The 25,161-nt window shown below is 37.3% G+C and overlaps 1 protein-coding gene across 4 annotated transcripts in view; it reads left to right on the plus strand.

The window, feature by feature from the left end:
- ZDHHC14 (zinc finger DHHC-type palmitoyltransferase 14) overlaps window positions 1-25,161 on the plus strand; it is a 107,473-nt gene that overhangs the window by 70,087 nt on the left and 12,225 nt on the right. For all 4 annotated transcript variants that reach the window (XM_033011617.2, XM_033011615.2, XM_033011619.2 and 1 more), the window contains exons 4-7: window positions 13,404-13,541; window positions 17,531-17,579; window positions 22,336-22,438; window positions 24,171-24,280. In XM_033011617.2, the coding sequence (XP_032867508.1) occupies window positions 13,404-13,541; window positions 17,531-17,579; window positions 22,336-22,438; window positions 24,171-24,280 (400 nt within the window). The remainder of the gene's footprint in view (window positions 1-13,403; window positions 13,542-17,530; window positions 17,580-22,335; window positions 22,439-24,170; window positions 24,281-25,161) is intronic.

The raw sequence follows: 25,161 nt of genomic DNA on the forward strand, positions 1-25,161 counted from the left end.
GTACACACTGTAGGTTATTCTTACCTTTGAACAATTTGAAGACTAGAAATTTTAAAGTCAGAATCCATAATAAAATTACTGGGCAAGCATGCTGTTTTGAGAATAAGTAGGTGTTGTGAGAATTTAAGGATATTTTGCAATGATAAGTGTGGTTTTTTCTCTGAACATCTCATCTTTTTTCATGACTGTTTTATTTGGAGGGCAGACAAGGTGATTAAGATATACTTGGATTTAAAAGCAAACCGAAAAAACCCACCAATAAAATCTGAGTAGTTTCTAGTTAATTAGATCACATTTAGAGTTCAGTGCAGCTGATTAGCACACTGTTGAGCCTGGATCTTATGCATTCAAGAAAATAATGTAGAAAGATATCTCCAGCTGAGAAATGTAATTGCAGCATTCAGCAGTGATATTTTTAGATATAAAGCAGTCATTTGAAGAATTACAGTTTCATGTTTAGATGATATTTTTTTAGGGAGTACACTTAACACCAGAGTGAAAAGTTTAGCCTTTTGGCCCTATACAATGGATTGGTATCTGTAGATGGTTCCTTCAGTAAATAAGTTTTTCTGATAGGTTAGAATTATGTAAATGTTGTAAAAGCTATTGAGCTTGGCAAGTAGGGATGTTTATGAATTGCAGTTAACACATTTTCAGAAAAATATTTTATCAGGTGTATACCCTCGATATTACAGTATTGTGGCATTGCTAAGCAAACCTGAAAATATGAAAATGCAGTTGTTGACCAGTGCAGTAAATGAAAGTTAAAGGCTGTTGTCTTTACCCAGAGTTCATAAATAAGAGCAACTCCTACACACACATCCTGAAGCTTATTTTAAAATAAAGTTTCAGGTTTTTCAATTAACTGGTATGAAGGATTTTTCTACAAGCTATTCTGTAATCTGATTGTGTCCTTTTCATACTAAATTTGGAAAACCTATGCTGTGAAACATACAATTATTGATAGCAGGGAAGCAACTTAAACTATGTTTGTCTTCTGATTATGTCTGTGATAAAGCAACAGATGTGAATTATTATGAATGTATATCAGAAAAGAGTCTGAGCAAATGACTCATATAAGTAATAATTGTATTCAAGAAGGTTAGTCTTTTCTGCTGTAAAATAGGTATGGTCATTGTAATTTCCTCTTAGACATTTTTTTAATTTCTAGTTGCCTGTGTTAAAATAATTCCATCCATTTATTAGAATGAATTTGTTGTGTTTTTTCTCCTCAGTAGTTATGATGGGAATTACAATAAACTATGACTTTTTCAGGGTACATTGCATAGTGCTTTTGTTTCCTGATTAGGTACAGGTATTTGTCATATAAATATTCAGGTGTATTGAATGCAAAAGGTGAAATCTACAAGTACCTGCAACTAATTTAGTGTGAAAAATAAGTGTCAGGAAAATCCGATTACTCATGTACCTGTGGAAAACTAAGAGCATACCCTTAATCAAAATGTGTTATGCATTTTACCACCACTCTTATGCTAGGATTGCCTATATGATGATGCTTTTATTTCATTTTAGTTCATGAATAAATCTTACCATATCAGTGAGTGTTCTTGTGTCACTCTCATTTGCTGGTTCCTTACTGATATAAATAAACCAATGCAAAAATATTCCTACTTCACATGCTTATGGATATTTAAATAACTTACGGTTACAACTCACTACCAATATGGCTGTGTATTCTTCTCTTATCACATAGTTCCTGAAGCTTTTCTTGCATAGTTGTAAAGTAACTACAGAGACTGTCATACAGGAACAGAGTTTTTCTTCAAGCCAGCAGTCAGTGCTCAGAAAAAACAGTATGCTACTTATACCTAAGGGTGTTTTACAATACTAGACAAATAAATGCAGTGTGAAAGAGAGGTTCTTTCGTTTTGTATTTTCTATTGATACTTTTCATTCTGTAAGGGATCTTTAGCAGCATTTTAAATATGTAAGTACATACAAAAGTTTATTAATTGTTTTTTTCTCTCTTTTGAGTTAATCTTAACATTCTAGTTGTCCAGTAAACATATCTGTTACTTGATCTTGTTTCTAATCTTCCTTTCATCACTAATGTTTTTATAAATGGCTACATATCATATATTTTGATAAAAATATTAAGAAATAGCTGTAAAAAAAAAAAATGCACCAAACTAATTTGAGTTCTACCCATAGGAATATTTCAAACTCCTTTAGCTTTACAATATTTTCGTAGTAGTATCCAGAAAAATCTGGATTTTCATACAAATGTAGTTCATTGCTTTTATGTAATACCTTCAGAAATTTGATTGAGTAAGTACTCTCTGAAACCAAATATCTTGGGTGTATTTTTGACCTGTTTTCTTTAACTGCCTTTGTGAATGGCAGTTGGAAGCTAGCCCCTCAAGGGTTTTCTGTGTACCATTATGTTGCTTAAAGGTCATAAATGAATTTAAAATAATGTACACATAAACACAAGAGAACACTTAGAATAACAACAGCAGACATAAATTCTGAGCCTAAGCTCAGGTAAGCCCAGCAGGAGCCCTGCATGGATGAACAAGGGTCTTCTGGACAAGCTCAAACATAAAAAGGAAGCCTACAGAGGGTGGAAGCACAGACAGACCACTTGGACGGAAATACAACGAAACTGTCTGAATAGCCAGGGATCGGATTAGGAAGGACAAATCCCTGATAGAATTAAATCTGGCCAAGGACATCAAGGGCAACAGAAAAAGGTTTTACAGGTATGTTGGTGATAAAAGGAAGACTAAGGAAAATGTGGGCCCTCTCTGGAAGGGAAAAGGAGACTTGGTCACCTGGGATATGGAGAAGGCTGAGATACTCAGCAGCTTTTTTGCCTCAGTCTTCACTGGCAAAGGCTCCAGCCACACTGCCCAAGATGCAGAAGGCAAAGGCAGGGACTGGGTGAAGGAAGAACCATCCACTGAAGGAGAAGATCAGGTTCGAGACCATCTAAGGAACCTGAAGGGTGCATAAGTCTATGGGACCTGATGAGATGCATCCACAGGTCCTGAGGGAGCTGGCAGATGAAGTGGCTAAACCACTATCCATCATATTTGAGAAGTTGTGGCAGTCCGGTGAAGTTCTTGCTGACTGGAAAAGGGGTAACGTAATGCCCATTTTTAAAAAGGGAAAGAGGACCCAGGGAACTACAGGCCAGTCAGTCTCACCTCTGTGCCCGCAAGATCATGGAGCAGATCCTCCTGGAAACTATGCTAGGGCACATGGAAAATAAGGAGGTGATTGGTGACAGCCAGCATGGCTTCACTAAGGGCAAATCATGCCTGACAAAATCGGTGGCCTTCTAAGACAGGGTTACAGCATTGGTGGATAAGGGAAGAGCAACTGATGTCATCTACCAGGAGTTGTGAAAAGCTTTTGACACTGTCCTGCATGACGTCCTTGTCTCTACATTGGAGAGGCATGGATTTGGCAGATGGACCACTGGGTGGATAAGGAATCGGTTGGATGGTCACACTCAGAGAATTGCGGTCAATGGCTCGATGTCCAAGTGGAGACTGGTGACGAGTGACATTCCTCAGGGGTTGTCAGTGTTGGGACCGGCACTGTTTAACATCTTTGTTGGCGATGTGGACAGTAGGATTGAGTGCACCCTCAGCAAGTTTGCCAATGACACCAAGCTGTGCGGTGTGATAGACACCCCAGAGGGAAGGAATACCATACAGAGGGACCTTGACAGGCTTGAGAGGTGGGCCCGTGCAAACCTCATAAAATTCAATAAGGCCAACTGCAAGGTCCTGCACATGGGTTGGGGCAATCCCGTGCAAAAATACAGGCATGGAGAAGAGTAGATTGAGAGTAGCCCTGCGGAGAAGGACTTGGGATTAGTAGTAGGTGGAAAACTATGAGCCAGCAGTGTACATTCACAGCCCAGAAAGCCAACCATGTACTGGGCTGCATCAAGAGAAGCGTGACCAGCAGGTCAACAGGGGGAGAATCACCTCCCCATTCTATTCCTGAGACCCCAACTGCTTTGCTGTATCCAGCTCTGGGGTCCCCAGTACAAGGACATGGACCTGCTTGAGTGGGTCCGGAGGAGGCCACGAAGATGATCAGGACAGGGGCTGGAGCACCTCACTTATGAGGGCAGGCTGAGAGAGTTGGGGGTGTTCCGTCTCGGGAAGAGAAGGCTCTCAGGAGACCTAGCAGCCTCATAGTACTTAAAAGGGGCGTACAGGAAAGGTGGGGAGGGACTCTTTATCTGGGAGTGTAGTGACAAGGTGAGGGGTAATGGTTTTAAAGTGAAAGAGGGCAGATTTAGATTAGATGTAAGGAAGAAGTTCTTCACTGTGAGGGTGGTGAGGCACTGGCACAGGTGGCCCAGAGCAGCTGTGGCTGCCCCCTCCCTGGAAGGGCTCAAGGCCAGGTTGGACGGGGCTCTGAGCAACCTGGTCATGGCAGGGGGCTTGGAACTAGATGATCTTTAAGGTCTCTTCCACCATAACCATTCTATAATTGCTGGGTTTTAACAAGAGGTTTTGACTGCACTGTGTGATGCTAGTAAGCAGTTGGGCTTGCTTCTGAAATGACCAAATGAGATTTTGTAAATGTGTTTTTGGTCATTTAAACATCAACTGTGTAATTTTCTTTTTTTGTTTGGTTTTAATAAATAATTTTTGTCTTGTTTAGTTTGATTTCTGTAATAAAAGCTGAACAAAAAGCAGCTGACTATTTCTAAACAATTTATTTAAATATAGTACCGATGAGAGTACACGATTTTTTTTTTTCCACAGAGGATTCAGAGCTCAAATTTTTGAAATTGTATGTCACTACTGAGCTTTGAAACACTTAGTTTGATTTTTCAGAGCTCACTGATGTACATGAGGATGACATACTAAGTTGTACCAGAGTTTTGGTTCGTGCAGTAGCCCATTTCCCACCATGGCCAGAGTGGATCCCTGGGGAAGAACAGGAGAAAAGGGCAAGCATGCAGGGATACTTCCTGCTGAATGTTCTCATGCTCAGAAATTTTCAGTATAGGCCTTCTTGAACTCTGGGGGTTATCCCTTTTTTTTTTTTTTTTTTTTTTTTTCTTTTTTTCCCAATAGCTCTTGATGGATCTTAGTTGGCCTTCTTTGTATGTAATATAAACTTTTTGAGATGGGAAACCAGGATGCCTGTAGTGCTGAAGGCACACATACCATACTGGCATTTTCTATCAATGTTTCTGTTTTCTGTAGGAGGTAAGATTCCTTTCACTTGTAAGTCTGATTGCTTTTGCTATTGGTTCTAAATATGAGGCCAAGTGTCAAAATTTTGACAGAAAATATGCTATATGAGAAACAAATAGACACCCACTTTCTGCTTAAATCATTGCTTCTGTAAAGCACTTCAGTCAGGCAATTGCAGGCATTGTCTTTTGGTCTTGACTGGACTACATTAATTTATTGTTTTGAAAATACAGCGGTTTATGTACCCAGCAGTATGCCAAGGAACAGAATTTGGATAAAATAATTGTTTTTAGAAGTAGTTTCTCAGATTAGGCACCAGAGTTGTAAATCTATTTTCTTAAAATGGAGAATTAATTATTAAAATGCATGTAACACATAACACACACAATGTAAGACAAAGAGTGAGAATTACCAGTGTGTTCTGGGAGAATCTTTTCTCTGTAGTCTCGCCAGATACCACTGTCTTCCATCCTGGAGAACACAAATTACTTCAACAGGCTGAGAGGTGGCATTGTAGTAGTTTGGGTTTTATTATACTGACATTGTGTCTGAGAGTAATTTTCCCAGGACTTCATGGTCCTTTATAATCAGTGTGTATTTATTTGTCAGAACTTTGTTTTGCTTGGGTTTAACTCTGTTCTGTAGCACTCTTCCTTCATTACTTTATTATCTCCCTTCATGCTTTCAGTTCCTTTTTGTGACCTTTCCCTATTTCATGCAATGAAGAGAGTACAATTTTCACTTCATTTTGATACCTGATTTTTGAACCTGCTAAACTTTAACCCTGTGTCTCTTGAAGTGACTCTTCAGCTGAACAGTTAAAACTACAAAGTTGTCTATGTCCTTTTTTTTTTTCTTTTCCCTTTCCCTTTTCCTGTACAGTTTTCTCAGATTTTACATGTGAGAAATTACTTTAGCTTCTTTTGTTTGTGCTACCTTTTTCAGGCACCCAGGAAGCTGCCAAACAGAGTACACACCAGCACTTACAGAAGTGATATATTATTTGTTTATGATTGTGCCATCTATAATACTAGAAGTACTTTAGAAACTCAGGGAGCATGGCATGAGTGTCAAACAGGTTTTAAGTCTAAGCCAAAACACTGGAAAATATGTCAGAAAGTCTCTTTAAAAAAAGATAGTAGTGTTATAGATTTCGTCAGAGAGAGGTTGTAGCTTGTGTTGGTCTGCATATAAAAAAAGCAGAGATGATCATACTACCCAACTGTGTAAATGATGTTGTAAGTCTCAGATGTCAGAATGAAAGAGAGAAATTACCAGGTGGGAAAAAGAAAATACTAGCAAACTAAGAAGTGCAATAACAATTTGAAAGATGGTTAAGAAGTTCAAAGGCAGATACAGGGCAGCAACAGAAGTATGTAAAAAATGTGCTTTCATGTGGAAGAGAGGAACAAATCCATGAACTTCGTGGATGCTGATACCTGGAAAGGGTACTATGCTACCCCGAGGGACAAGTTGGGGTTTTTAACTCTCATCCTCCACAGTTGGGTGTGTTTCTGGCACTTACTTGATTCCCAATGTGTGAAGGTATATTGACAAGAACAGGTATGTAAGGAGAGATTGTTAAGCAGTGAGGTCCTTTGCTGTGCACACTTCGTACCTGTTAAAGAACAGTCATTCTAATCTGCTGCTGCTGCCTTTGAAAATTTCACCATTAATGTGCATGCAGAGGGGTTTGTAGTTAATTATTCAACTTTATTATTAGAGGTAGCAGTGAAGTGAGCTATGTGACAGTATAGTTTCATTACTATGAGCTATCCTAGGGCAATGGCAGGGTGTTTTCCAAACAAATCAATTACTATTTTTATTCAAAAACTTAAGCATGTTTATTTTCTTCTTGTGAGTAACATTAGTCAGCCACTACTGAAGTTGATTAGCATGGAAAAAGTTGGCATTGCAACTGATTTTCATAAAAAACTCTACCAAAATAGCTGAGCTGTCTGGGACGGTACTTAAATGATCGTGAGAGAAATACTTATTGAGTAGCCCTTGTGTTTGTGTGTGTTTGACTTTTTCTTGTAGATATTCATGCATAGTACTAATTCATTTCATTAATAAAAGCCCACTTTTCCCAGTGTTACATTGCTGTTTCAGTTTGTATCACCTTGTAGAGGTTAGTCTACTGTCCAGAATGTAATTTAGGGTAAACCTTTGGTGGGTATTTCCCAAATGTAAACTTGAGGCTAGAAGACTTTTTCTGTTCCATTTGGTTTTCTTGGTGTGTTTTGAATAGGGACCAGAGTACAAAAGTGCTGAAGTTTGGTGATTTAAAGGATCAGTTGTGCATTGTCCATAACAGATGTTCTAAAATAACATCAGCATGCATATAAATGTAACTTACAATCAGTCTTTTGTTGTTCATCTTTTTTTTCATACAAATTCCTACTCTGATTTCATTCCACAAAAGTAACAGCAAAGGCATTGTCAGGAGTATGGCTGTCACACAGGTGAATGTTGCGTAAGTTAAACTGATCCATTATTTGATTGTTGCCAATTGATGGCAAGTCCTGTCAGTGGCTTTTTAAAATATGATTAAATAAACAATTTTCTTAGGAGTGATGACTTCAGTTAGTGGAACTGAACATCAGACCTAAGGATAGTTTTTATGAATATGCTATGACTAGTGGATACAAGATTTTTTTATTAATTATGTTAAATTATCAGACATTCTGAACTGACTGTAAAGGATTTAATGCCACCATTATATTTGCTTTTGTGCATGCATACATGACTCTCAGCAGGCTGTTGGGATTGGTCTGCTTCATTTTAGAGGAAAATAACTATTTTTTGTGATAAAGTATTCCTTATATGGATTTTTAAAGACCTCCTTTGTTTTCCTAAACATTTCAAGAGCAATCAAATTCTGAAAGTATCATTTGTCATACAAAATATCAAGTCAAGAAGCCTGCATAGATGTTGTCATATCATGAGATCATAGCCCTACAAAAAGCTGTAATTGTCATCATTATAAATATGTGCAGATGTGTCCGTATCTCTACATAATTGCTCAGTGTGCATCCATGACAATGGACTTTGTAGTCCTATGTTGTAGTGCTACTATCAAAAGTGATTTTGTGTAATGCTAGCCCAGTTGGTTGAGTTGTAATGTGATTTTTTTCACTGATGCAAGATTTGAGTAGCAGTCTGTTGACTCTTCCCAGTCCTGGGATGCATGTTTGCATGTGTTAAATAAAGATGGTAACACTAGGTGAATGCCTTAGGTTTGTGTCTTTTCCCTACCACACTTTCCTTGAATGGGATGGAGGAATTAGCAAGTGAATTCTAATTTGTGCTCATTGGAATCTCCTAGTAATGGGACCTAGATATTTTTGCACCTGTAGACTTTTTGTCTTTGATACCTGCCTTCACATTAAGCTTTAGAAAATGTATGTTGGCATGCAGTGATCCAGTCGAGCAAAAGCAAAAGGAAGCAGTTCATAAATAATAAATGTTTCTGAGATCACGTTGCGAATAGATGAGAAAAGCTGCAAACTGAAGGGCCAAGCTGGCCTACAAACATTCCATGTAAAAATGCTTTTTTATTCCTTGTAAATTAAAAACCTTTTAATAAGCATTTTGAAAGAGGAAGGAAAGCACTGGGGTCATTTTGTATGTGGTTTCCTGGTGTGTAGTCATTGAAAAATGGAAGCTGAACATTTAAGGATTTAAAGACTACATGCTGTGCAGTGGAAAGGTAGAGATTTGTCTCTGTTTCTGGGCAGCAAGGAACATGCTTCGATCTGGCTTCTGAAGAAAACACTCTCCATCTATAAAACCACTGCTTACTAAAATGGGAAATGTTCTTGGTTTTTCTTTTTATCTGAGGTATCCAGCAATTAATGTTTCTCAAGCAAGTTTTCAAATGTAAATGTTTCAGAGAAGGTAAAAACTGAGAGAAATGTATAAAGTATGATGTAACTTGTATGTTCTTCTGTTGTCCAGTTAGCATATATCATTAGATGAGTGTTAAGGAGACCACTTAGTCATGCTGACAGCTTGCTGCTTCCAAAGAGACAGTGCCTGAACTTCATGCTCTTTTTTTTTTTTTTCCCCCGACTTGTGTGATTCTCTCCTTTGTCCCTGTTCATATGCCCTTATACACGTTTTTTCCTTCTGTCAAGTTCAGGGAACTGACCTGAATCATCAGCAGCTTAGACAACGAAGAAACGGGATGAAGTGGCAGGAAAGGCAGCATGTGGCCATCTCTTTCACTGCTACTGAGCTTGTAGATTGTCTGGGTTATCTTGTGAAGCCTCACCCTTAGGATTTGGTTATGAGGGTGCTGGATGTCCTCAGAAGTTATTATCCAAACTCAAAATTGCTGATCAGCTGGAAAAGACTATTGAAATAGTCACTGTTACAGGTTTACTGACAGCTCTTGAGGTTTCTTACTTCTTTGGTTGTCTGTGGTCGTGGTCTTTACAACAGCATTTTTAGTCTCCTTTTACACATCTCCTCTTTTTGTTGATACTTCACCTTATAAACTGTTCACATGTTTTCTCAGTCTTTTTTGTTTGCTTCAACTCTGCTCAGACCCTGAAAAATTAATCAAAACTGTATTTCTCCTGCAGTCCTGATAAGTGTTAACCTGTAGTAAGGTTGGTGTCACAGCTGCTTCTGAAAGGGTCATTTCATCCCTTCTCTGACAGTGTGTTCTCACTGCTTCACTTGGACCAGCTTTGGTGTTTGTTTGATACTGTGATAAACGGGTCTGGGGAGCTAGGCAACAGAAAATTAATCATAGTTTTAAGTTCACCTGGCTCTGTGAATGAGTTCTCCACAGGGTAAAATGAACACCAGGCTTGGCCTAAGGATACAGAGCTGTAAACATACCGGCAAGAGGTTGTTCACAGGACTGCTAAAAGGGGAGACGCTGGACCATTTGTTTTAGCAGTATTATGACACTAACATCGTACCACATACTGAAAGCAAATACCTTGCTGCTTTTGATTAACATTTAATGCAGGAAGAGGATCTATCCCAACTTTTCTGTCCACGGGATATTTCCATAGACAAACTTTACAGCCATTGCAGCTTGCTTTCTCCCTCATTATGAGTTCTAATATGCTTTTTATTAACATGAGTTTGTATTACCAGTGTTTTGATTCTCTTCATTTACCTCAAATATTTTAACATAAACCTTGTCACAAGTATACGATCAAATAGCAGCATGTTAACTGTACCCTTTAAATTTAAACCAGAGCTGCAGTCATTGCCTCTAAACAGTCTGTTATTCTTCTTAACAATCAATTGCATTTATATTTGGTCTGCATTTTAAGTTTATGAGGGCTGGAATTCCCAGGTTTTCTCATCATCAGTAGTTTTTAATACCTAAGTTAAGGTAAATCTGAATTTTGCTGCCAACATTGTCCAAGCCAAGTAAAGATGTCAGGCACAGCTTCCTTTTCCAAATCACTGGTTGTTTGGTTTGCAGGCATCTGGAATGCCAGAGGTGAACTTTAAGTTATTGTGTTATTTCTTCATTAATACTTATTAAGCCAGGTCTTTTTGTAAAGAGGAAGAAACAGTTTTAGTTTCAAGAGTTTATGTTTCTTAACAGCATTAGAAATTCCTGCTTAGTATGTGTCTTCATTTTGCCGGGGCTGGCTGTTTCCTCTTGCACTAACAACTAAGCAGAGCAGCTCACAAGCTGTAAGGCTATTATCTTTAACTTGGATTTACATATTTGTGCTCTGCTGAGTAGAATAATCCCTTGCTTTTTAATATACTGTTTTGTGGCATACAGCATAAATGTCACATCCCTTTATATTTTATGACTGAGAAAAATGAGGCCCAGTTTATTCATTCATAGCACTCACATAAATCCTTTAATACTTCTTTTTCATGAGTATTGATTTAGATTTAACAGTGTAGCAGTGTTTCTCATAACCAACTAGCCTTTTCTGTCCATTTCTGCTTTATAAATTCCTTAAGTAGTTACTTAGCTTTATGGTGATTGGTAAGGTATTTTTTGAGCAAGCAGTGTCTTTCAGTTTACCAAGAAGGTTTGAAGACAGAAATTGGAGAGGAGTGACAAGTACGTTGGAAATACCGAATCAGTCTTTATTAAGGAATGTATATGTGTGTATATATCTATGTATGTGTGTTTATAGATAGGGATGTGTGTGTGTGTGTGTGTTTTTATGTTTGTGTGCATTTATCTGAATCTCTCCAATAGATGTCTACTTATATCTAAATACTGTTTCAAGGCTAGAAACCGAGCTTTGTCAACATAATTTTTTGATTCCTACTGTGGCAGCATAGAGGAGAAGTAATGTATATATATGGAATTCATCTTCCAAAGACATGAGTTTGGGTTTTTTTCTGAAGCAGTAGGGTACAAAAGTACCCTAGGATTATGTTCTTCAAAAGGCTCTGTAACTGTGTTTTCCTTTGTGTTATTATTTGCTCATGTGTTGTATTAGGTACCCATTAAACGAAGTAAAGTGTTTATCAGAACATAAGGACTCATTCAGAAGCACAAATGTAAAAATAAGCACTGTTCAAATGTAGTGTCAACTTATTTTAGGAATACAACTGTACTGCACTGAATAAAGGTAGTATCACCTACCCTGTTAGGTACTGGAGTGGTTAGTTCTTGGAATTCTTAGCAGTACTTAAGTCAAAGTATTTCTGAAGCCTTATCCTAAGAAAGTTCAGTAACTTCACCTTGAATAGCCCCATTGAAATTTGAAACAGACTTATGGCAGAAATATGCAGTCCAAACAGCTGTCACGCAAAACCATTTAAAAAAAACCCTGAAAGTCTGGTGAACTCCGAAATCTGATCTGCATGTTGTTTTGACTTAAATATTTTTAATTAAGATAATACTAAATACATCCTTCAAGGAAAACCTCTGATGTAGGTCTTTAACATAAAGCCATAGCTAGCATAAACTGATGTGCTTGGAAAAGATGTGCCTTTTTAACATGAGACTTAAGGACTTCAAATTTATAGCTTGCCTTTCCTGTGGAATTACAAATAGTTTGATATTGTACGTCAATGGAGGCATAAAAGTCACAGAAAACAAAACAGGATTTGGACAAGGATCAGAGAGTGAGAGAGTCAGCATGAGAGCATCTGCCTTATGTTACGATCTTGGATTTGATTAAAAAATTTAAAATTCTGTCAGTGTAGTCTCTCCAAGGCAAAGATAAGAAATGCCAGTTTGTTTCCTGACAGTCACTCTGTTTCCGTTATCTGGTGTACTGGGATGGGAAGGCGGGGTCCGGGCTGCCTGGGGACCAGCAGAGTGAACTGTTCCTTTTGAAGCTTTCCAGCACTGGGGCATTTCCCCAGTGTTGGAAACACTCATTTCTGACCCGCCTTGGCTTTTTCCTGCCTCATGAATGAGTTAATCTCTCAGGAAAATAAAGGGAAAGGGCTTGGTTTAGTAAAAAGATGAGGGAGCCTATAGCGCAAAGAGTAACAAAGCATTCAGATGCAATCTACAGGTTTTTATACCGTGTGGTTTCCAGAAAATTCCTGCAGGGTTGAATAGAATATGAAAAGAGCCAACCAATCCCAAAACCAAAAGGATCATAAGCAAATTTTACAAGACTGTCTGGATTTTAACATTTGAAAAATGGTTTATGTGAATGATTTTGCTATTTTTAATGGTTTTGTATGGCAGTGCCAACTCTAAGTGGAAAAACAGGTGGTCTGGAATGGAGAGTATTTTGAGTGAAGCAATAAAAGGAAGTCGGAGGGTATAAATATTTCATATACCATAATGGATGGATGAGATGATAGTAGACATAAGTAGAGGTGTGATCATGACAGATATAAATAAAACAACATCAAAAACTCCAGTCTTGAGTAGAATAGTCACTGGAAGGAAAAAAACCCTTATTTTGAAAAAATAAAATACAATTGAGTTGGTACCGCTCCATGTGACAGTGGATAAGTACATGCTTATTGGTCTGACTGCACAATTTATCACAATAATGCTGTTAGTTTAACAGGAACTCACCTCAGCCATGCTTTGATTTATTTAAAAGCTGTAAGGTTTCATTAAAATACTCCTTTATTTTCTTTTCTATTTTTTCCTTTCTAAATAAGAATTTCTCTGTGGCTAATTTGCAAATGCCGGTTAAATCATGAGTTTTAATATAGTATTCAGAGAGCTTTTTTCAAATAAACAGCATTTTATTAATTGTTTTCCATTTTTTTTTCTTCTGCCTCTCATTTCAGAACGGTTTGATCACCACTGTCCCTGGGTAGGCAACTGTGTGGGGAAAAGAAACTACAGATTTTTTTATATGTTTATTTTATCTCTGTCCTTTCTGACAGTCTTTATATTTGCATTCGTTATCACCCACGTCATCCTTCGTAAGTATGCTGGTGAAATCAGATTACGTATGTAGCCATTTGCTTGAGTTTTTTATTTTTAAGTTAATCTTTTGATCATTCAGGGTTTATTTATTTATTTATTTATTTGCCTTTTCTCTGAAGCTTCACAATCCCCAGTGAGTCCCATTCTGGTCTATAGTAGATCCTGGTCATGGTAGTCATTGATCTAGTGCTGGCTTTATCTTAATACAGTGTTAATTTTCTTAATTTTTTTGTCCTTTTATTGATGATTTATTGGCAAAGCAGCTCACATACTGTATGTCTAAGTATACAGATAGTATCATTTTCTTGAAGAACTTTTGTGTGCTTTTTAAACTCTAAGCATGGGTCACTTGTCATCCAGACAAACAGGTAAATTACTAGGAAATAGATTGGAGCTGTTTTACACTTTCTGTTGTTTGCTGTTTAGTTTCACATCTTTCTCTACCCTATTTTTAACCCAAGTTACTTTCATTTGCATAGACATTTTGAGGATAACCTATTCATAATGGAGTGAATCAGATAAGCTCTAGGAAGAGGAATATTCATGAGTTCAACATTGATTTTTATTTGTATTCTAGATTGGGTTTGAGGTCAAGACTCTTTTGCGTACTGAATTTTTCTCCACACACCTAAGAAATTTTGTTACCTCCTATATGACAATGATGTTCTGATTTATGGTGATAGGTTATATGACTTGTCTTTAAAGGCCTTTTGTATGTTGAGGGGGTGTTTTAACCCACTATCACTAGGAAGCTTAAGAGTATTCTGGCTTTTCATAAATTATATATGATACTGCTTTGAAGAGTATTTCTTTAATCATTTTGGAAATGTGATCTTTTTATTCCTTTGTATTCTGTATTACAGTGGAAACCCGATAGAAGTAATAATTTCAGTTTATAAGACATTTATAAAGCTAGCTTGATAATGGCAATATTTAGAGGATGTTTTACTGAAAAATATGCCAGATTGTGCTCAATTTCCTAAATTGCTGACACTGTGCAGGGAAAATTTGTATTTTAAAAAGAAGAACTCCTACTCTTATTTGTGCTTCACAAAAGGATACAAGCACTGAGCAAATCTTCTATAGCTCAGTAATAGCATATAGGCTCGAACTAGGGGCACCTAATTTTGAGGGAGTCTGGAGCAACAAGTTGTTCTCACTACCAGATACAGCATTTCTAAGACCAGTTGAAAGAACGGAGATAAGATGTACATGTTGTTTGAAAAGTAATTATTGGAAAGAGAACACTTCCCATTAATACTTAAATACTTAACATTTATTTGGGCATACATGAGTATATAGATACACACCTTTTACATTTAAGAAGAAGAAAGCATGGGTTTTTCTGTTGTCTTTCTTTACTAGATTTCAGTAGTTGAAAACATCACCAGTCTGACAACGTAAGCTACCTTTGAAGATAGCCTACCTCAATTTCACAGACTTCATTGCTTTTTTTTCTTTAATTTTCAGCATATGAATTACCAATATTATGCCAAAATTTCATGTTCTTTATGTCAGGTAGATTTGTCCAGTGGATTTTAACTTTACGGTGTCCATACCTAACTCTAAGTATATATTAGACAAAGAGCAGAGAAATTAATTGTGCCTGTGTGGTTGAGAGGCACTTCAGCATTGTGTAGGTGTTAAAGATAACGTATAGTAAATGCTACATGCCGAATTGTCTGTCAGCTGTAAAATATTCTTGCTATGGAGGTTTATCTACCTTGGATGAGATAGGAAAAACCTTATTTCTAAGGATTGGTTGGTCCTCAAAGGCAATGGTAGCAGGTATGAACTGTGATTTTTATTTTCTCGATGTTTATTTTCTACATTTGAGCTTCAAGCCCAGCTTTAAAATTTATTTACTATAATCTTGACTGTGTCCAAAAAAAGAGTTCTTTACGAATAAGGTTTTCTAATCATATCAGTCACTCCACTTTCTTTGTGTCTACCACGCATCTGGAAGTCCTCATATCTACCTTTCTAAGAGTTACCACTCAACCATTTTTGTTCTGTTTTGCAGCCCTGCAGTTCTTCAGCTGATGCTAACCAGTAAGCAGGATTCTCAGTTACTTAATCTGCACCTTTTCACTTGGCATAGACTGCTTTGTGTTAGTGTGTCTGAATAAAGTCCCAGTTTTCAGGCCTGGCACTATGATCTTCCTGCAGTGTTTCAAAGTCATCCATATGTATTTCCACAAGTCCTGGCAAAATTATTGGTTCTAGAGGAAGTCCTGGTAACTTAGTCAAATCCTGTTCTTATCTTTTCTGAAGACAATCCTAGCAGGATTACCTTCAGCAACACTTTATGCTAGATATCCTGTGTTAGACTAAATGCCTTCTGATGATACTCTTTTAGGAACGGACAGAGGGATGTTTATATCAACTTGTAGTCATTGATATTTAAAAAAAAAAATCCTTTTTGGTTCATCTTAATAGGGAAGTTCCTTCTCTGACTCTGCCCTTGCTGATTACATAGGAAACCTATTTTGGTTTGGATTTTTAAAATGTCTCTTGCTTTAGACAAATTTTTAAAATTTGTATAATTTTTTAACACATCTTGCAAGCTGGCATTTTTTGTGATTTTTTTTTTTTTTTTTTTTTTTTTTTGGTGGGCCTAAGTGGTGACAAGATATGAAATACAACTTAACTTTTTGTCTTCTGTGACCTTCTGAGACATTTATTGGCTCTTCCCAGGACTAAGAATATGTGCACATAATGCTACTGGAGATAATAAAATTAATTTATAAATAAGATACTTTAAAGATATTGTCTTGCAAGATTTTCTTCCATCTCCCCAAGTTCAACACATTTTCAGTAGTAGTGTCTGTCTTCACAGTTACTCAGCTCTGTTTGAGGCATTAGTATTTCAAACTGTTTATTGCAGTGAGGAACCTTCCTCTTCTGATGTATTGGGAACTGTTTGGAGGAGTGTGACCAGCAGTAGGGAATAGAGATCACACCTACCTGCTGCCATTGTCATTAAGGATCCTAAAAATAGTAAGAAGGTAGGGGAAGTTCCGTTAGTCTTGTGCCTTGAGGCTAAGAACCAGTTATGAGAGTCTGAAAAGGCTCAGAAATAGAAGGTAAGTAACTTTCCCTTTCCAATGGCAAGCAGTAAAACTGATCAGGCAGGTCTAAAAAATATATATACATATACACACACACATATCTATTTTTCTTACTCATTTTAAAGACAAGATTCTTCTGTTTTCATACAAATCTTCAGATTAATTTAGCTGAGAGGAAGATTTTTGCTGTGGGAAAGACTTTCAGCCTGATGCATTTAAATCATATGAGTTATACAGTAAAATGCAAACTACGTGCCTACTAAGTAACATTGAGTCAGTTTTTACAAACTAATTCACTTTCTGCAATCAATAAATTGTCAAATTACCCTTTTCGATTAATATCTCATGGTTGTAGAACCCACGTGGATGCTTCAGCATCCCTAGTTCATTGGATTATGCTGCTCTTGAGCTCTTTTCAGCTAGTAGATACTCTCATTTGCCCAGAGGCAACAAGCACCTATTAGAAAAACCTTCTGTGCAGGTGCAGTAGGAGCAAGATTAGAGTCTAGAGAACTCTGGCTACTTCCAGAACAGAGGAGGGAGAGTTGAGAATCTGGGTTTATGGAATAAATTTTCCAAGTCAAAAAGTTACTTTCAAAATAAAAAAGTAGTTTATAATTTTTTGTTTCCATATTAGGCCTGACAAGAACAGGGATAATCAGGAATTGTGTTCATGGGAGAGTATGCTTGCATCAGTTTGGTATGACTGAGAAAATACCCTGTAGATGTTAAACCTGATAACTTACCCAAGGGTTTTTTCTGATGTTGTTGCTGCTGAGCAATATATTCGCAGATTCATATTAGTAAATCTATTCTGTGATTATTCAGTTGATCATAATTGTGTTAACTATGGTGAAAACAGCCTGTAGTCCAATTTCATACTCAGCTGGTAATTTTGGGTTCTATTTCTACAGGTTCTCAACAAACAGGGTTTCTCAATGCCCTGAAGGACAGTCCTGCAAGATATCCTTTCACTGAAATGAATTGTAGATCTTTTTGCAAAATAATGTCTGAGGTGTGGTAGTTTTGCTTGTTTTCTTGCTGTTGTTGGATATGTGCATTTGGGACTTTTTCAGTTAATGATTTCATCACTTCCTGCACAATAGGATTTCTCACCACATGTTGGAGGTAGGAAAGAGACTATAGCCTGGGCTGTTTTTCTTCATCTTTTGCAGAGTAGTACTCTTGACAAAGGTCTGAAGTTTCCATGTGTGATGGAAATATGCTCCATAGATTTGTGATGGAATTCATAAATAAATCTTACACTATAACCATGCTGTGGTTTTATTTAAAAATACTAAAAAATTATTCTGTTTTTACAACAGAAAGTATCCAAAACAGCTGATTCTTGTCAGGTTAGAAAAAGTAGATTGTGGAACAAATAACACCATAACCTGTTGCTGAAGAGTTGAGTTCCTGAAAGTGTTCTTATGTTGATTTACTGGTTTTAGAGCTGTAATTTTCAAGTATCATCTTCTGTTAAGTTACATAGAAGTATGCACATGCATATACAAGGACTACTGTTGTCGTTCATCTTGGAGAAGAGAAGACTCTGAGGCGATCTCATTGTGATCTTTCAATGTATAAAGGAGGCTCATAAGAAGGACATAGACTTTTTACCAGGGCCTGTAGTGACAGGACAAGGGACAACGGTTTTAAACTGAAAGAGGATAAGTTTATGTTGGCTATAACAGAGAAAGCTTTTACAGTGAGGGTGATGAGATACTAGAAGAGGTTGCCCAGAGAAGCTGTGGCTTCCCCCTCCCTGGAAGGGCTCAAGGCCAGGCTGGACGGGGCTGGGAGCAACCTGGGCTGGTGGAAGGTGTCCCTGCCCATGGCAGGAGAGTTGGACTAGATGATCTTTAAGGTCCCTTCCAACCCAAACCGTTCTGTGGTTCTAAAATGCTCAGCGTTCTTTTTATCACTTCATAGGAGCTTTCTGTATATTTTGTACTCAATGAGAATGGAAAAGACTCCTGTCTGAAATCCACTAACATAATGGAAAAATGGGAAGCTAACACAGCTACTGTTGAGGGTCTTCCTTACATTTCTGTACAGACTGTAAGCTTCCCATTCCTTATGTATATGTTTTGAATGGTTTGTCTGAATAAACAGTTTGCACCTCTCAAAAAGATAATATAAAAATAATTATTTCACATACTTGTGCTGAGGAAGTTGTTTGTCTAATATGCCTCACTGCTCTTTGCCACAGAAGAGTACGAAGAAAAACCTCTTCGTCTGTCATTCATAGTTGTGCATAAAGAAAGACCTCTCTTTCCAGGTGTCAAATTCTCCAAATTCTACAGATAGCATTGTGTGTGTGTGTGTGTGTGTGTGTGTGTGTGTGTGTGTGTTGAGTCACTGAGCTGTAAACTCTCTTTTTAAACAAAGCCACCATTCATATTTTTTTTGGTACAAATTTTACAAAGCACAAACAAACTGTCCTAAATGGGACAACAATAGCTTCCAATTAAAACAATTACAGTCACTTCTTACAAAAGATGATTCTTTCAAACTGTTTTCAAACTGAGAATAGCTTTCAACTGTCCTTAAATCAAAAGGTAATTGATTATGCATTTGAGGGTCTTTGTACAGGAACAGTGGGCTGCTTATTCATAATTTGTATTCAGATATGTGCTGCTTGGAAAGGCTTAGTAGTGCATCGTGCAGAAATGGCATGGTTTTATAGTGAAATGTTGGACAATTTAATAGCTTGGACACAATTCCTAACAGTAAAAAATTAAATTGTCCAAATAGTATTGGGAATACTGCTTTTGAGCAAGCCAGTCAATTCAGGCACAGAGAACACTCTGTGAGATACCAAGGGAGTGTTGTGCCATATGATGCTACTAAGTTCTACTTTGTTGAGAACATATTGCTTTTCTGTGTTTGGATTTTAATTAGTGGACTTGTGTTTAATTAATGGTGTCATGTTAATCTAATGTAAACCATCCCTGCTGTTCTAGAGATCGTTTTAGATCTTGGTATGGGGAACAGAAAGAAGTCTCTTCCTTGGGGAAAGAAGGTCCTTTCAGCGGGTAACTGAAAGAGGCCTTGAACTCAAAGGAATTCCCTTTTTTGTCAGTAGGAATTACCAGGGGAGGGGGAGCAACTCACTTTTCAGGACCTTCTTGAGTGTAATCATGGTGAGGAACATCCTGTTAGTGGTGTGCTCAGTCATCTGATGAGGTTGCAGAAAGCCCTTCTCCCTCTAAGATTCCCCTTTTTCTGACCTGGTGATTCTTCCTCTTAGGCTTGGTGTGTAGATTCTACCCAACAGTGCTCATCTACAGCCTTCCTTATGATTTCTACCCTCTCAAAGCCCAGTTTGTCTTGTGCGTAATGTTTTTGGGTTGTTTCCTTCTTTTACACCTTTCTGAATCCTCTGCTAACAGCAGTCTACTTCTCACCCGTTCTCCCTCATTCTCCTTGCTTTTAGCTGTGGCCATTGCACAGTCAACTGAGACAGAGTTCCTGCCTTGTCTTGGTTTGACTCCACATAGTTTGAGGAGGAGATGAGAGGGAGAGAGTAGTGGACATGCTGCTCAGCAATGCACTTTGGTCATCCTGTTGCTTTTGGAGCAAATTTGCTCATAATACAAATGGCTTTTTTTCTGGCTTTTAAACCACTTTGAGTGAAGTAGGTTCCAGGGGAAGTTATACAGACGGTTTAGGTATTTCCCAATTCATTAGGTGAGAGCAGACTTGCGATACAAAACTCTTCACTGTTAACTACTATTAGGATTATTTATCACAAGTACTTATGTCTGTCCGTGCATTTTCCAGTCTGTGTCTCTATATAATGATGAGGAGCTGTCATATTTCTCTTCTAGCGGTAGGTTCAGTGATAAGGATGTTTTTGTATGTTTTAAGGCTGTGTCCTTGCTCTGGAATATTTTGAGTTGATGTTGTCTTGGAAACTGACTTCACTGAAGGTTGACATATGACTATTATACAAATTATTTTTATTGTATACTTTTCCCATTGTCTTGTTCCTACTGTTGTATTATATCTATTTTTCTAGGAGCCAGAGCCTTTTCTGCTGTTGATTCATGTTCCCTAAAAACAATTTACTATTGAAGTGTAGAAAATACTATTCCTGAAGCAGATGTATTTTGAGTTCATAGCTATTGTGTGTAAATAGAAATATGTATAAATAAAAAAACTACAGCAGGAAGCCTTCTATAGAAATTGTTCTTTGTGCTTGGTGATACAAAGTTTAGAAGCAACTTTATTGTCTTATTGATGAGATGATGACTTGTTTAGAGTTAAAGGAATGATACAAACTGTAGTAAGTATGCAACACTGAGTGCTGACTGACTTTACTAGGATACCAATCTCGCTTTTAAAGCCTAGTTAATTCTTTATGGCATTTGAGTTATACAGTTTATAAGCATTGGAAACACGGATAGTTTGAAAAGTTCTAGTGGTAGGTACACACATGCATGTGTGCACATCTTTGCTACCCTCCTGGAGGTGTGGGTGCTCTTGCTGTATGTGTGCCTCTGCTGCTCCCTACAACAGGCAGGTGAGAAAGCGCCCCACGAGCTCACCTACATGTACCTCAGGTGCAAATCCATATATCTGGCACCCCATACTAGCAGTCTGCTGCCTGGATGCAGACTGCTGACACCGTTTGGCTGGGAGGGTGCTCTGTCTGAGCTAGGCAGATGCCAGCAGAGTGACTTGTGGCTGTCCCAAACCAAGTTTTGACTGCTGCTGTTCCCACTTCAAGTCCTCTTTTGCCGTTTTTTGTGATTTTCTTACAGTTCAGGCTGATGCCTCCTTCAAAAAGACTTCTTGTAATTCCTCAGCTACTGCTTAATAGCAGCACAGTGAGTTGGGAGTTGATAGTCTTCCCCTTGGCATGGTAAGTTTTGGGCAAATGCTGCAGAGTTTTGAGTACTGAACCCCAGCTCAACTATTTACACTCGCAGGCTTAACAGGAGTTGTTTTCCAGGCCATTTGCCAAGGGTGGGCTATTCAGGCACCCCCACAGTTGTAATGTAGAATATACCTGGTTGTTAGAGGGACTTGAGAGAGAAGTGGATTTTGATGCTAGTGTTAGGATCCCTATCAGCACCTTAACTTCAGTAACAGAAGAAAGGCAGGCGAGTCCAGTAGTTAGAAGATACAACTGAAATGCAGTTTACTTAATTGTTGTTGCTATACATATGAACACAGATCTAGAACCCTTAGTCATGGCTCAAGACTCCCACTGTGCACTAAATGTTTGTACAAACGTATCTGTTCGGTCTTTGCTATTTGGCTAGCCTTGGGTTACTTTTCTTGTGTTCCCCTCACCACATCAGAACTGTTACTTAGTGTTACTTATTAATTTACCTTCTTAATACAAGTGTAGTGATTTTTACAGGGTGAACATGAAAATCTGAATTTCAGCAATTCAGATCAGAACCACTCATCAGTAGTCTCTAGCCTTTTTCAGTCTGCAGACCCTTAAACATTTGCTGGTGTAGATGCTATTCAGTAGCCTGTACACTAAAGTCTACTGACAATAGCCTTGGTTTTCTGGGTTTAATTTTTGCTGACCCCTTTGAAGTACCCCAAAGATTTCAAGACACTTGTGGACTGTAAGTTGCCTACCCTGAATTTTGTGATTGTAACTACTTGTTACTTGTTAAACTATTACTTTTTTTTTGGTGTGGTTTCTTTTTTTTTTTTTTTGCCATTTGCATATATTTCCTTAACTTTCAATTACTGTGCTGGAGGCTGTGGTGTGTTTTTTCTCAGTATGGTCCATTGTTGGCCTCTCAGGTTTTCATACATATTTGATCAGCTCCAATCAAACAACAAATGAAGATGTAAGTTCATAGTATATTTCTACATATGTGTTTCTAAATAGCAATGAGAAGGGTTTTTTCTGTTATTCTTAGAGACGTCACACCTGCCTGCATAATTTTGTGAATGCCTCTGTAGGAAAGAAGGAAGTAACCTGGTCATGCTTGGTTCAAAATAGCAGAAGAAATCTTCTGGACTGTATTTACTGTGGCTTGAAGATGTGCTGGTTACATAGTGTGTCCATTATGATATATACCCACAGGACCCATATCTTGAAGTAGGAAAATACAGGAGAGAGGAGACAAAGAAACAAGTATATTTTATACAGCAGGAAACCACTAAATAATTTCAAATATCTCTTTTTCACTAGCAGTCCTAAATATTATTTGACTCAAAAATTGCTTACTGTAAAATTTACAAAATACATTGAATTCTGAGAACAAAAATTTCATCCTTTATTTTATTTTTCCTTTGAAATTTATTTGCCACATTGAGGTCTAAAACCTCTAGCAAGGTGTATATCATTAATTTAAAGGTCAACTTTCTCATTTCTATAGTTGTCCTATTTTGCACATAAGTTTCCATTGTTTTAGGGTGAAATTATGTTTAACTGTGTGTGGAGGCTTCATGTATCCTCCCCTAACTAAAATGAGAAATATAGAATGAATGAAAGGAGGAGATAAAAATAGCTAGGTAGCTAATGGTATAGAAAACTTGTTGAAAATTAACTAGTAATCTAACTAATTACTGCAAGCTTAAAATTATTTTGTAATTTTTTGTTGTACCTTTTTTCATAGGTATCTAGAAAATATAAAAGTAGCATCTTTGGGACTGTCAAACACATGTTTTGCTATTGTTTAAGGTCCCAGTTAAAGTTACAAATTTTACAATAAATACCAATCAACCAGAAGAAACTTATCAAGTAGGCTCAGAATGAATTGTGTCTCAGCATCTGAGCAAGTAGCCTGACTGAAGAAACCTATCTCATTAGTAGGACAGATGAGATACTCTGGTACTCCTCAGTTACTAGGTTTAGGCCAACACTGTTTCTCTAGACAGACCTAGAGTGCTTCCACTATCCTCCTTTCCCTCAAATAAATGTCTCTCGGATTGTTGAAAGTCAGATAGCAAGGAACTGCAGCAGTGTAACATGTCTGAATTTCAAGTAATTGTTCAGTAATTTCATTTAAAGCATATGCTTTCAGTTAAATACAGTAAGACATTTTACTCAGTCTTTCAAGTGTCTCACAAACAGAAAAGCAAGGCTAGCTAAAAGAAAATATAATATGCACTAGATTGTAGTTGCTTCATAATATTTTAGAGCCATTTGTGAACTTTAGGGAAGATGTCGTGTGTCATTGCACAGCTTGAGAACTTACCCAAGTGTATGGAAGAGAAGTGCTCTATTGCTGGCTTTAATGGTATGTTGCAATTGAACCTCTTCTGTGGAACATACCATAACATTTGTAAGATTAAGCTTAGACCGTTATGTTTAGATGCTGAAATTCCTACTGTGAGTATACTGATCCTTTGAGATTTTAGGTTGTCTAAATCTATGGAGATAAAGCATGTGCTTGCTTGTACGATTTTAGGGTCCAGCCCAGAGCTCTAAGCCGTTTGGAAAGTGGAGATCGTGGGGTTTTTTTGGTCTTCCTCTGATATAAGTACCATGTTGCTGCTTTGGTAACTCTTAATTTGTCTCAGCCATTTTCTGTATTGTATTATATGTGATGCATCTTGTTCATATCTCTTCAGATTAAAGGATCGTGGTCAAATAAAAGAGGTAAAGAAAACTATAATCCATACAGTTATGGCAACATCTTTACTAATTGCTGTGCTGCACTCTGTGGACCCCTCTCTCCAAGGTAAGAGTATCAAAGGTATTGTTAGTATAAATGAAGCCACATAATTGTTGACGAAAAAATTCTTTCTGATTGCTTGAGTTTACTCAACAAAAGTAATGTTTTGTTTTACTGACCATTAGAAGTGTTAATTAAGTTTTTGTTCAGTAGTAAAGAGGTAAATTGGTAAATTATGGTTAAACTAAGTTAGTGATCAGATCCTGTAAAATGTATTTGAGGTTGACATCTGATCTGAGAATAAACTTGTTTATCTGTTGTTTGAATTTTTCCCACTGTAGTTAGTAACTTCTAGCAGTAAGAGACTTCTAGTAGTTAGCTGTTGCATGATGGGCAATTTAAAAGTTTATTGAACTCTTACATATCTAACAACTGTGACATGAGTCACACTCTCCAATTCTGCCATTTTGCTTTTCATAAAAGTATGTGACATAAAAACTCAATGCCATGCTTCAGATTCTTTTGTTTTAATCCCAATGGAAGTCTTTATTAAAACTATATGTTTCTCTGTATTTGAAATAGTATCTTGGGCTGATACAAGTAACAGCACACAATTAAACTGGACTGGCATTGGCTCCTGTGTTTTAACAGAATTTCTACATTTTTTTCCTAAATTCCATGTAGTAACATAACTTATTTAGATGCTGAAGTATATGTAGAGTTTCTGCAGGGAGATATTTTGTGACCAACAGTAAAAATTTGCTGACTGTGAAATGTAAATTATAACCTTGGGTTTTTTGACTTTTAATCTCAGCTGTGTCCCAAATTACTAAATATTATTTATTTTCCTTAAATTCTGGTAAAGTGACTTAGCAGCAATTACAGTTTAAAATTCAAAATGTTCAAATGTCTTTGAGAATGGAATGTAGATTAAGAGAGTATCTGTA

This window comes from Tyto alba, unplaced genomic scaffold (genome assembly GCF_018691265.1).
Source record: "Tyto alba isolate M040663 unplaced genomic scaffold, T.alba_DEE_v4.0 Super-Scaffold_22, whole genome shotgun sequence".
Lineage (NCBI taxonomy): Eukaryota > Metazoa > Chordata > Aves > Strigiformes > Tytonidae > Tyto > Tyto alba.